General features: G+C 58.9%; 1 protein-coding gene across 1 annotated transcript; it reads right to left on the minus strand.

Annotated features, from left to right (window-relative positions):
• Positions 1 to 3,104: 3,104 nt before the first annotated feature.
• On the minus strand, positions 3,105 to 11,644 carry LOXL1 (lysyl oxidase like 1). The gene is made up of 6 exons (XM_086471668.1): positions 10,591 to 11,644; positions 5,232 to 5,340; positions 4,056 to 4,193; positions 3,604 to 3,760; positions 3,421 to 3,516; positions 3,105 to 3,224 (listed from the first exon to the last, which is right to left on the minus strand). Exons 1-6 carry the CDS (start codon positions 11,642 to 11,644, stop codon positions 3,105 to 3,107), a joined length of 1,674 nt encoding a protein of 557 aa, XP_086327794.1.
• Positions 11,645 to 12,656: the final 1,012 nt, after the last annotated feature.

A 12,656-nucleotide genomic window follows, 5' to 3' on the forward strand; every position in this document is an offset into this window, starting at 1 on the left:
GACACAAACAACAGCGACTGATGAGCCCAGCCCTTCCCATGGGCGATTGGATCAGTCTGCACAACTGCATTTCACATAAATAACTGCTCTTCTCTGTATCGTGGTCCCCCCGGCATCAGGCTCGGGCACTGCTAAAATAAAAGGATAAATCCCCTCGATAATTCCACGCTGAGCAGCCTCAGCGCCTGCCCTGGCTGGCAGAGAACTGACCTTTACACCCAAAAATGAGGGAGCAAGCCAGCTAGTCCATCAGCTGGAGCATCTCTGACCCAGAGTGTCCAGCATCAGAAGCTGAGGGGATGCTGAGCTGGAGCATCTATCAGTGGGGCTGGGACAAGCTGGAGCTTCAGCAAGCCATCAGCAGGAGAGGGAACAAGATGGGCATCCGTCAGCCAGGGCATCTCTGACCTGGAGTGCCCGGTGTCTCAATTGTCCCTGAAATGCTGCAGGACCAGAGCATCCATCAGTACAGCCACGAGCTGGAGAAAAGCCCGAACTGCTGCAAGCAGCAGATGTAAGAACCCAGAGCTGTTAACAGCCAAGAGCATCTCTTACCTGAAGCATCCAGCATCTCAGCTGGAGCCAAAATGACACATGGCTGGAGCTGAAAAGGTGCAGAGCTGGAGCATCCATCAGCCGGGGCTGCAACAAGCTGGAGCTTCAGTGAACCAGAGTTTCCATTAATGGGCCAAAGTTTGAGTCAGCCAGAGCTGTAAGAAGCAGAAGCATCTCCTACCTGCAGTGTCCAGCATCTGGAGCTGAGATACCGCGGGGCTGGGCCGAGCCGGGGCCGGGTCGGGCCGGAGCATCCCTCGGCGGAGCCGGGACCGCCGGCGCCGCAGCCCCGCGGGTGCGGCCGGGCTGGAAGGAGGGTCCGGGGGCTGCAGGGCCTCGCTGGGGCCCCGCCCAGAAGCCGCCCCCGGGAAGGGGGAGCCCGGCCCGGGGCGAGGGCGCAGCTCGGCCCGGGGAGCCCCCGTGGAGCCCGCAGCCGCCGCCCCCGGCCCCGCTGCAGCCGCGCTCTCGGCCCGGGACCCGCCGCGGCCCCGCCGGGCTCCCCGGCCCCGGCGCCTGCCCCGCTGCGCCCGCGGCCCCCGGCGCCCCTCACCCGGGCTCGGGGCGGCTGCTCCCGGCTCCTCACCGCGCCGCGTCCCGCCGGGCCCCGGCTCCGTGCCCGGGAGGGAGGGAGGGAGGGAGGGAGGCAGGGCGGGGGCGGCCCCGCTCCCCGCCGCGGTGCTCCAGGCCGGGCCCCGGGGCAGCGGCACGGTCGCCCCCGGCCTCTCCGGGCGGGGCGGCGGCTCCCGGTGCCCGTCCCCGCGGAGCCCGCGCCTTCCCCGGCCCGGCCCCTTCCGCCCGGCCCCCGCCCCGCGGCTGCCCCGGCCCGGGCCGCCTCCCCGCGGGAGGGCGGGGGCGGGGCTGGGGGCGGAACCGGCGACTCTTCCGCCCCGGGGCTCCCCGGGCTGGGGGCGGGCGGGGCCCGGAGGCGGCGGAGGGAAGGGGAAGGAGCGGAGCGGAGTGACCGGGGCAGCGCCGGGAACCGCCACGACCCTGGGGAAGGGGCGGGCGGGGCTTAAATGGGCGGAGCGAGGGGCGGAGCCTGAGGAAAGGGGCGGGGCGGGCTGCTGGGACGAGGGGCTGGGGGGGGCAGGAGTTGGCAATGGGGGACAGGATAAGACGTCGAGGGGACAAGGGTTGGGGCGGGAAAGGACCTGGCGCGGGGCCCCAGGAGCTGATGGCAGGGCTGTGGCTCCCAAAGCACAACGGGTGTCACCAAGAGGTTGGCCGTGTCCTACCCCCTCCCCTGCCAGGGCTAGCAGGGAGGAGCACTTGGGGTGTCTTGGGGAGTGCATCCTTCCCAGCCATCCCCCCGTGTTGTGCCCTTTGTTCCCCAGCGTCCAGGATGAAGGTACCAATGGCTTTCCCTTAGGTCACCTCTCTGGAGAGATTCCCCATCCCGTTTGTGGCCCAAGGATATCCCTCCGTGGGCTGTCGCAGTGGCACTGCGGCCTCAGTTAAACACCGCACCCTCAAAAGCAATGTGTTTTAATGATTTCTTGTTTTAAAGCTCGTGAAAATAATAATAATAATATTATTAATAATAATAATAATAATAAACCAAGACTTCCAGTCATCTCAAGGACTCTCTCCCTGGTTTTAAAAGCCAAACAGATGGAGTGAGCCCCTCCGTTAAGGTGACAGGATTTCCAGCACCTTTAGTCCCAAAAATAACCGGAGGATCCCAGTGTGGCAGCCGCTTCGAGAAGAGAGGTTGAGCATCCCTGCTGGGGCAGCACCTCCAAATCTGGGCTGTCTTCTTCCTCCCCAGGAGGTGGCATCACTGGATATCCCCTCTCCCCCAAAAATGCCAAGGGGGTTAAAGACTACAGAGCTCTCTATTGCTAATATGCGATTTACATAATTTATACAGCATTTACAGGCCCCTGCCTTTATTCCAGCTAAAACTCAGCATCAGTTTCCCTTAGGAAATGGGGAAAACCAAAAACGCTAAAGAAAACTTAAGTATAAAAAAGTATTTCAAAGAGTCATTCTCACTTCCCCTCCTTTTAACATGAAGAAATGGTGATTTTTTTTTTGTGTGTGTGTAGGGGCGTGTCTCGAGAGGCTGTTGATGGGCTCCAGGGTCTTCAGTGGGACAGAGGAGCCAGCTCAGGCACTTTCTCAGGAGGAGGACAGAGGCTGGGGCAGGTGACATTCCTCCGTCCCTGCTCCCATTAAGATCTGAAAGAAGACCAAAAAAAATGCCAGGATTTGGGAAATACACTTAGGAAGACACTTTAAAATGTTATTTCAAAGACAAGGGGGTGTGTGTGTGTGTGTGTGTGTGGGGGGGGTGTATCTTCTGAAACTCAGCTTCATTCTTCCTCAGAATAACAAGGAAATTCAATATGAACACCCGAAAGGGAGTGAGATGCCAACCCCCAGCTCCACTGCTGGCCAAATCCAGCTTTTTTTTTCGATGCTCAGAGAGAAAGGGAGGAAAAAAGGAATTAAACCTCTCGAGTCTGACCCCCACCTCTGTTTTTTTTGATGGCCAAGGGAAGAACAGAGAAGGACAGATGGACAGAGAAGGACAGATGGACACCTCCTTACTGGGAAATCTTGCAGTTTGTTGTGGCAACATAGCGTCCGGTGTAATGGATGTTGCACCTCACCACGTTGTTGGTGAAATCTGACTCCAGGACGATGTATTTGGGGTTCACTTGAACCTAAAAATGGGGAAAAGGGAAGGAAAAACACCCCCAAAAATTAGTAAGAGGGGGGATGAGCAGCACCTGAACCCATAATAAAGGGATGGCACCAGAAAAGCTGCGTGGTCCTGAACCCGATGGTCGGGAAAATCCCAAGCCAACCCCAAATAGGTAATGTTTGCCCCTAAAAATCTCCCCCAATGACCCTGGCCACCTTTAAGACGTAGTTCCCCGGCTGCACGTCTGTTATATCAATCCACTGGCAGTCGATGTCAGCATTGTAGGTGTCGTAGCAGCCCGGGCTTAAGCCCTGTGGGGAGAAGAGGGGGTTCAGGGTGTGCTTGGGGGGCAATGAACCCCGAGGAGTCCTTCAAGCACCCTCCCTCCCCAAAGGCACCTGGGTGTGGGCCGTGCAGGCGTAACGCTTCAGGTTGCCGAAATCGCAGGTGGTGTCCTCCAGGCAGAAGCTGGCCTTGTGGCCCTCGGCCACCTTCCTCCCCGTGGTGGCATCCAGCAGGTCGTAGTGGCTGAACTCATCCATGCTGTGGTAGTGCCTGGGGACGGGGAGGGGACATACACACAGTCAGGGTGACCCCCCAAATGGCACCATCCCCTCCCTCGATGTGATTCTGGGGGCTCATGGGCCGACACTATTTTGCCAGCTCCCTCCTTGGGGACATTAATTGCAGGAGCTTGGTGGCTTTAGGGACAAAGAGGCAAAGCAAGGTGACACCCCACCCACCCTCAAGGACCTCAAAGCAAAGCCACAAAAAGGGGGAAATGCCATTTAAAACCCCTTAAAACTGCCTGGAAAAGGAAGGCTGATGGGGGGGAGGTGGGGACACTCACTGGTGGCAGCTGTGCCACTCCCAGCTGTGCCGGGGCCGGCTGGGCAGAAAGTCGGCTGTGCCCTGGTTCTTCACCCGCTGGGGAAACCGCAGGAGCACCCGCACGTCGTAGTCGGTGGCTTCAGCGGTGTAGGCAGTGCTGGGGACATCGGAGAAGGTCAATGCCAATGTCCCCTCGGCCCCAGCCCCAGGGGACAGGAGCTCCCCCCAGGCACGGGGCACAGGCTCAGCCCTATCACCCCTGGGGAGGAGAAGACCCAGCGAGAGCCTCTGTAGGGAGAGTTTCCTCCGCAGAAAAGGAAACGTGAAAAAAGAATTGGGAGAGGAGAGCAGGTCCCCTGCCCCACAGCCCCTGCCAAACACCTTCCTTTGTGCTTTGCTTTGCTCTTCGCTCTGTGCTTTGCTTCAAGCTTGCCTTAGCTCTTCGTTTGGCCCTTTGCCCTTTCCTTTCCCCTTCCCTCTTTCCTTCTCCTCACCTGTCCCCTCCTCTCTTTCATCCTTCTTCCCCTTTCTTCTTTCCTTTCTCCTTTCCTCTTTCCTCTCTCCTCTCCTTTCCCCTTTCTTTCTCCCCTCCTTCACCCTTCTCCTTCCTCTTCCCTTTCCCCTTTCCTAACCTTCTTTTCCCTTCCCCCTTCCCTATCCTACCCTTTCCTTTCCTGTCCCCTTCCCTCTTCCTTATCTTTCCCTTCCCTCTTTCCTCCTCTTCTCCATCCTTCTCCTCCCCCTTCCTCTTCACTTTCCTTTTCCCTTTCCTTCTCTCTTCCACCCTTTTCCTTCAGCTTTTGTCTTCTTCCCCATCCCTCTTCCCTTTCCCCTTTCCTTTTCCCTATCCTTCCCTTTCCCCTTTCCCCTTTCCCTCTCCTCTCCTCTCCTCTCCTCTCCTCTCCTCTCCTCTCCTCTCCTCTCCTCTCCTCTCCTCTCCTCTCCTCTCCTCTCCTCTCCTCTCCTCTCCTCTCCTCTCCTCTCCTCTCCTCTCCTCTGTCCTTGTCCTTCATCCTTCTCTTTCTTCCCCTTCCCTTTCCCCTTTCCTTTCCCTCTCCTCTATCCTCCATCCTCATCCCCCATTCCCCCCCCCCCCCACCTGCTCACTCCCCATCTCCTCAAGACTCTCCCCCCCCCCTTGTCCCCACCTCCCCCTTGCCCCAAGATGCAGCCCACACCCCCCAGCTGCTCCTACCTGGCCAGGCACTTCTCCTCGGCCGCGCAGCGCAGCGAGTACAGGTGAGCTCGCTGCACGTAGGTGGACGCTTGCACATAGTTGGGGTCTGGCACCAAGTCGGGGAGACCTGCCAGGAGGATGGGGACAGCCCTGAGGACAGGGACAGGGCTTGGGGATGTGGCTTGGGGACAAGGCTTGGGGACACTCTGGTCCCCTCCTCGAAGCACCCAGCCCCGACCTCATGGGGAAGTTTTGTTTCGGTCACCACCACGTTTTTTTAATTTTAAGCTGCAGACGGAAAATCCTCCCTTCCCCTTCCCTTCCCCCCCGGCTTCTGCTGGCAAATCCCAATCCTCCATTTTCCTCCAGCGGGATTGCTCAACCCGTCCTCCTGGAAACGATTATACCCAGCCCTGCCCGGCCGCCCTGTGAGGGGTTATTGGGGTCCCCCCGAGCCCCTCGGCTCCCACCTCTGCAGCAGCCGGGGACGGGGGGCTGACATGACCCCCAAAAAGCAAGGTCCCTATTTCCCACCCTGTTTCCTCTTTTTCACCCCAAAACAGGGGTGAAAGTGGGGGATCTGCTAACCCCAGGCTCCCCATGCCATTAGCCCTACTCTCCTTTAATTCCCAACGTTGCCCTGCGCTTGGGGCCAAGCCGAAGGGAGCTGTGGCCAGCCAGCCAGCCGGCCGCAGGGACGGGCGGGGGCTGCCTCACTTTCCAAAAGCATTACAGAGCCCAGCTGGAGCCGGCACTTCCCCCCTCAGCAACGCCCTTTCACACCTCCCCTTCCCAAAGGCTCCTCCGGGACTACCGACCTGGAAAGCATCCTTACATCTGCCCCTCAAGAAGGACCAGGATGGGGGGAGGATGCTCCCCAGGCACTCCATGCCTCTGTTTCCCTTCTCACAACCCCCTGCAAAGTCAAGCCCTGCTCTACAACAACCGCTGCTTAGCATCTCTCCTTCCTGTGAGCTCACCAGCCTGTCCCCATCCTCGTCCCCATCATCCCATCCTTATTCTCATCTTCATCCTTACCCCCATCTCCATCTGCAACCCCATCCCCATCCCCATCCTCATCCCCATCCTTATCCCCATCACTATCCTCATCTGCAGTCCCATCCCTGTCCTCGTCCCCATCCCTGTGCTCATCCCCATCCTCATCCTTGTCCCTGTCTTCATCTCCATCCTCATCCCTATACTCATCCTTATCCCTATCCCCATCTTCTTCCTCATCCTCATCCCCAGCCCAATCACCATCTTCACCCCCATCCTCATCCCCATCACCATCCTCGCCCCCATCCCCATCATCATCATCATCCTCACCCCTCATCCCCATCTCCGTCCCCAGCCCCGTCTCTGTCCCCATCCCCATCATCCCCATCATCTTTGCCCCCATCTTCATCCCTCATCCTCATCCCCATCTCCCTCTCCATCCCCATCCCCGTTTCCATCCCCTTTCAAGTGACCAGGGGGCTCCAGCCACACCAGCTCCTCTCTTTGCACCCAGTTTCCAGCACGTTTCCTTTTTCCTCTCCTATATTTTTTATCCCTATTTTCCCTTTTCTCCATGGGCAAAAAGAACAATACCTCCTTGTTTCTCAGCCTGCCTTCCCTCGAGGGATCACGTCACTCCATTGGAGCTCGTTTCCTGCCCCGCTTGCTTGGTCATCGCTGCTGATGTAATACCCGAGGGGTGCCACGCACGCCAGGGGGGAAAATCGGCAGAGCTTGGAAAGACTTTTACCCCCACTTAAAAAAATTAATAATAAAAAAAGCGATGGAGAAAGACCCCTGGGCCCCGTCCCACTTGTGAGAGGAACATTTGTCATCATTTATAAAACAGCTTTTCCTCCCCGCTGTTGTTTATAATAAATTCTTGGACGCTCCAGAGAGAAACCCGACTCCTTTACCAACGGGGAGTTTTATTGTCCCCCCACGACAGAGCTTGCCCTGGATGGCCCCGTTGCTATTGTAGGGTCTCATGCCTGATTTTCAGCTCAGGCCCAGCAGTGAAGGGTCAAACTGCTAGCGCCGGCATCGCTGGGGTTAATAGGATGGCAGGATCCAGCCTCACCACCTTCCAAACGTCCCCTTATCACAGCGGGGCACTGAACTGTCCCTATCCGGGGCTGGCCAAATCCTGATCCTTTTTGCTGAGCTAGCACTTTCCCACCTCCTGCAAGTCAGGGGGCCTGGCAGCCCCCCGCTATCGCCTCCGTAAAGGGACAACCACAGCAAGAAAATGTTTGGTTTTCCTCCTCCGCCCCTCGGCCTGCCCTGGGGAGCTGCCAGAGAAGATTTGCTTCTTATTCACCGTGAAAATTAGAATAATAAAAAAAGGCAGGCCTGCTCCCTGCTGCGCTGTTTGTGCAGGTGTGCTGGGCTTAGCCGAAAAATCCCAGCTCCAGCAGTTTCCTGAGAGGGTGGCTGCTTTGCCTCCCTGTGCCCTGCAGTGCTGGGTCCCAGCCCTGGAGATGCAGGGACTGCCAAAGGGGGTAGCTGTGAGCAGTGGGGACAAACTCGAGTGACCAAGACGCACTCCTTCATCCCCCTATCCCATCCCACCCCTGCAGCATCCCTCTTCCAGTACATCCTGGTGCTCCCCTTCATCCCATCCCATCCCATCCCATCCCATCCCATCCCTGCAGCATCCCTCCTCCAGCCTCTCCTGACACGTTCCTTCATCCCAGCCCCACTGAATCTTCTCACGATCCCAGGTTGGTGGTTAAATGCCTGAAGATATCAATCCAAACCCATCTCCAAGCCCACAAAATGGAGACTTTCCCAGCAAGACTGTCATCTCCTGGCCCAGATGCCCCACCCATGGCTGACAGCATCCTCAGGTGTCACCACAGCCACCACAACTCAAGCTTAGTGGGTACCAAAATCCACATCACCCCATGGGATTTCTAAAACCAACCCCAGGTGACTCGCTCGTATGAGGGCAAGACGAAAAACCCCACTGGAGATGGAGGAAAGCAGAGAGGAGGGGTCTGGGGAGGGGTCAGGGTGAGGAAGCTGCCTCCTGGGTGTTGGTTGAGAGTGGGGAGCCCCTGTAGGAACTAGCACCTTGGCTGAACCCCACAAGAAGGGGTGGGCTATCTGCCCCCACGGCTTAGATGCCATGCAGACTTGGCTTCCACCAGCCAAGACCTCCTTCGCATAGGTGATTCAGTCCCCGAGCAAGACTTGTGTGACACTTGGGTCCTCTGCAGTGGTCGTGAGCAGGAGACATGAGGACTTTTGGTGTCTCCTCCCCATCTCCTTGCCAAAGCCTGGTCTGCTGCAGTTATCCCCCTCCCTTGACTAAGCCACATGAGATACTCCTCTCCCACCCCCACCTGGCCTGGCTACCTATAAATTTCAGGCTGGAAACTATTTCAACTCTCATCTTCCAAGATGTCTTCATTGGCTGATTTGGATAGAGGGGGGCAGACAACTTACCATGCTCACACAAGCCCTAGTAAACCCCCTCATAAAAGCCTGTGGGATCTAATTGCTTAATTAACCCCCCAGGTGCCCCAGTGAGGGGCCAGGAATGCTGCACATTCCTGGCTGAGCTGGGTTGGATTAGGAGGCTCTTAAAGAGCTTAGGCGCATAATTAACATCTGATTCGGCTTTATAAAGTGTTTTGACCAATTAATAAACCTGCCTGAAGGGTGGCCCTGCAGGTGACAGGCTTGGAGGTTTTTTGGTGACCCCCAGGGAGGTGACAGCTTTCCCCAAACAAAGCTTGGCTGGGGAGAGCAGCAGATGATCAGGAGGAGAGGCCAGGCAGTGGGGTGGCCCCAGAGGGCCGCCTCCCTGGGCTGGTTGGATGATCCTTATTCCCTTCTTTAGATTTATTAAGGAAAAATGTGAAGGTGGAGGCCGGGGGCTCCTGCCAGGTGGGTGGGTGTCCCGTTGGTGGGCTCGTTGGCCAGCAATGGTCATCCACCCACCCATGGACACCCTGATCCCCCTGGCAGAACCACAGCACTGTCCCTCCTGGCCCAGCTTCCAGGGATCCTTGAAGCACACAGACTTTGCCAACAGGGAGAAGATGGTCTTGGCAGGCATCTTCCCATTTCCATGTCGCCTTGGGTCAGTCTGCAGGGCAGCTGTTCCCAGGTGTCCTCCCCAAGAGACATGAGACAGCCAGCATCCCTCATCCCTGCATCCCTTGCCCTTGCATCGCTTGCCCCCTCCATCCCTCGCCTGGCAGGAGTGGCTGCTCCCGGTGAGGTGGGCAGAGATCCAGAGGAAGATCCTCTCTGAACAAACCCTGTCCCCAAGCTCTGTCCCACATGTCTTCGGCAGGGCCAGCCGGACCTCAGGCTGACCCAGCCCGGCTGCTCACACAGTGTTTACTTGCTCACACGCAACAGGGCAGGGCTGGGATGAATGCTTCCCCCAGTACAAACCCTCTGGGATGGGTTTTTCTCAGAAACCAGGGATGGGGCTGGCTGGGTTATGGGGTCAGACAGGTCAGAGGCTCCAGCTGAGATGCATTTCCCAAGGGACAGGCAGGGAACAGATCCCCCAGGCTGTCGCTCCTCACGCCCTCCAGCCTTGCTTCCAATTTCACCACGGAGCAAAAACACTCTCAGCATGCCTCAGCCAAAAGCCACAGGATTTCATCAGGATCGGGGTCAGTAGGACATGAAATGACGGTGTCCCTGCTGCAACCTTGGTCCCCTGCTGTGGCCTGTATGCGGCCAGCCCAGGGGGGCAGCACAGATCCACCCGTGAACCGTGAACCAAGCCCAGGCACAGGGCACACAGCCAGTATGACCCTGGACATGGCACTGTCCTATCCCAGGAGCATGGCGTACCCCCAATCCACAGCACACCCCACAGATGCAGGATGACCTGGGACGTGGCATATGGCCATCCCAGGAGCACAGTGTGACCCCGACCCACAGGACACAGCCACCCCGCGCAGTCAGAATGGCCTGGGACACAGCACAGACCCGCTCCACTAATGCAAGATGACCAGGGACATGGCACAGAACCAGCCCAGGTGAAGAGTGTCCCCCCATCCCGCAGCACAGACCCACCCCACAAGTGTGGGGAGACCTGGGACACGGCACAGACCCGCCCCAAGCCCTGCTTGGGACTTGCTCCTTCGCACCCCTTCCCCTTCCTCTCTGTTTTTCACCACCTCAAACATCATCCCCAAAATATGTAGGGTCTCCAACAGCCCCTTGGTGGCCCCTCGGCCACATTTGTCCCCACAGCACCAGGGCAGCATCCTTGGAGAGAGAATGGCACCAGACACGGGTGCAGAGGGTTCTGCCTTCAGGGATGCCTTCTCCTCGGGTGATGAAGCACCCAGGGCACTGTCCCACCCCTGGGAGCTGCCACCCACCCCAGGGTCCTTCCCAGACTCACCCCGTCCGTTGTGGCTGGGCCTGTAGACGCTGCCCACGCTGACCCGGGCTTGGCTATCGGGGACGACTTGCGGCATTTCAGGGCTCCTAGCAGGCAGGTAGGGCTCGGGGCGAGGAACCCCGTAAGGCTCCAGCACCCGAAAAGGCGGCTGCGGCTCGTAGGGTGGGTACTGACCCCCGTACCCTGTCCCGGTGGGAGCCTGTAGGTTATCCGCTGATGCGATGCTGTGGCCCGCGGGTTGCTGGTTGGCATACGAGTCTGGGCCGCCCTGCTCCGGTGAGCCCCCCGCATCGTGGTACAAGCTATGGGAGTACCGGCGGTCCAGCCCATCAACCGGTTGCGGGGCGGCGGGCACGTAGGGGCGTTCGGGCGCCGGGTAGTAACCCTGGGCTCTATAGGGGCTCTGCTCCTCCCCGTAGTCCTCGTAGCGTGCCCGGGGTTGGAAGGGGTACACCACGCTGGCACCCGCTGCCGCCGAAGCCACGGCCGCCCCGCCGGTGCCGGTGCTGCGGTAATAGGTGTACGCCTCGTCGTACGCCCGGGGTGCCTCGTAGGGCTCGTATTGGGGGGCGAAGGGGAATTGGGGGTACGCCGGCTGCCCGACGGAGGCGTAGGCGAAGGATGAGGCTGAGGAGGAGGAGGAAGGTTGGCGGGAGCGGCCAGCGGGCCGCACCCGTTGCGAAGCTGTACTGTCGCCCACCGGTCCCTCCCGCCAATTTTCGGGCACCTGCCCGAAACCGAAGGGATGCCGTGTTTGCCCCCGCACCGTTTCGGAGCCCGGTCGCGGCGGTACGGCCGGTGCCTGCCGCCGGACGCTGCCCGTTCCTCCGGTCACCGCTCCCGCCAACAACAACCGGTTCCCTCCGGGTCTCTCTTGCCCCGCCGGTACGTACTCGGCGCCGGTGTTCAGCAGGCTGTAAACGCGGCCGTTGTTCTCCCACTGGATCAGCTGCCTCCAAGGCTGCCCGCCGCCCGCCTGCTCCTGCCCGCCCGCCAGCAGGCACAGCCCGCACCCCAGCGCTGCCCACAGCCCCCAGGCCCCCCGCCCCGCCATCCCGGTACCGCTCGCCGCCGGTCCCCGGCCCCCCGCGGCGGCTTCCCCCAGCGCTCCGCCGCCCAGCGCCCCCGGCGGAGCGGCTCCCGGGGCGGGCGGAGCGGCCGCGCTCCCCGGCGGCAGCGGCGGCGGCGGCGGCGGCGGCAGGGAGGGAAGCGGGGCGGGTGCGGGGGGGAGCGGAGCGGCGCCGGCCGGGTCCTAGGAACCGCCTCCGCACGGATCCTGCCCGCCGGGAGCCGGGAGGAAGGGCTGCGGGGTGCTGGCTGTACGCAAAAGTGTATGCGCTCGGGGTAAAAAAAAAAAAAAAAAGGCAAAAAAAGCGCTGCAATTTCGGGGGTTTTACGCGCCTTTTTTTTTTTTTTTAAAAAAAATAAATCCTGGAATGATTCATGCGTTCAAAATTTGGGGCGAATTCTGTGGGGTTTGATCCTAGGAACCGCCCCCGGCACGGATCCTGCCCTCCAGGAGCTGGGAGGAAGGGCTGCGAGGTGCTCCCTTGTGCACAAAATGCGTCCACGCGGGATAAAAAAAAAAAAAAAAATTCAGGTTTTTACACTTCTTTTTAACATCGGCACGAGCACACCTTCAATATTTGGGTTGAATTCTGCAGGTTTTGGCGTTATACAATAGCCTTGAAATAGGGATCGGGCTTGTGGAAAGCATTGGCGGGGCAACACGTTGCAATCCCACCCCAGGCCACTGCTCAGAAAGGCCCCGTTTTCCCCCAAAGGGACACAAATTCACACCAGTGACTGTCCCACGTGGAGGCCTGATACCAGGATGAGGGCCTGGACAAGCACATTCACTCCCTCACAAAAGCTTTTGGTAGTTTCAAAGGGGAAACTTTGCCCAAAAAGTGGAGCTTTCCCCCAGAATTTGTCTCTGTGACAATTTGGTATTTTCCCCTTGATATTGTACCCCAAATGAAGACAAATCCTGCACAAAACATTTTTAACAAGCTCCAGGGAGGAATAAAACCAGTTGGTAACTCAGGGCTGGAAATATTAAACAA

The sequence above is a fragment of the Leptosomus discolor genome, chromosome 11 (genome assembly GCF_034619465.1).
Source record: "Leptosomus discolor isolate bLepDis1 chromosome 11, bLepDis1.hap2, whole genome shotgun sequence".
Classification (NCBI taxonomy): Eukaryota; Metazoa; Chordata; class Aves; order Leptosomiformes; family Leptosomidae; genus Leptosomus; species Leptosomus discolor.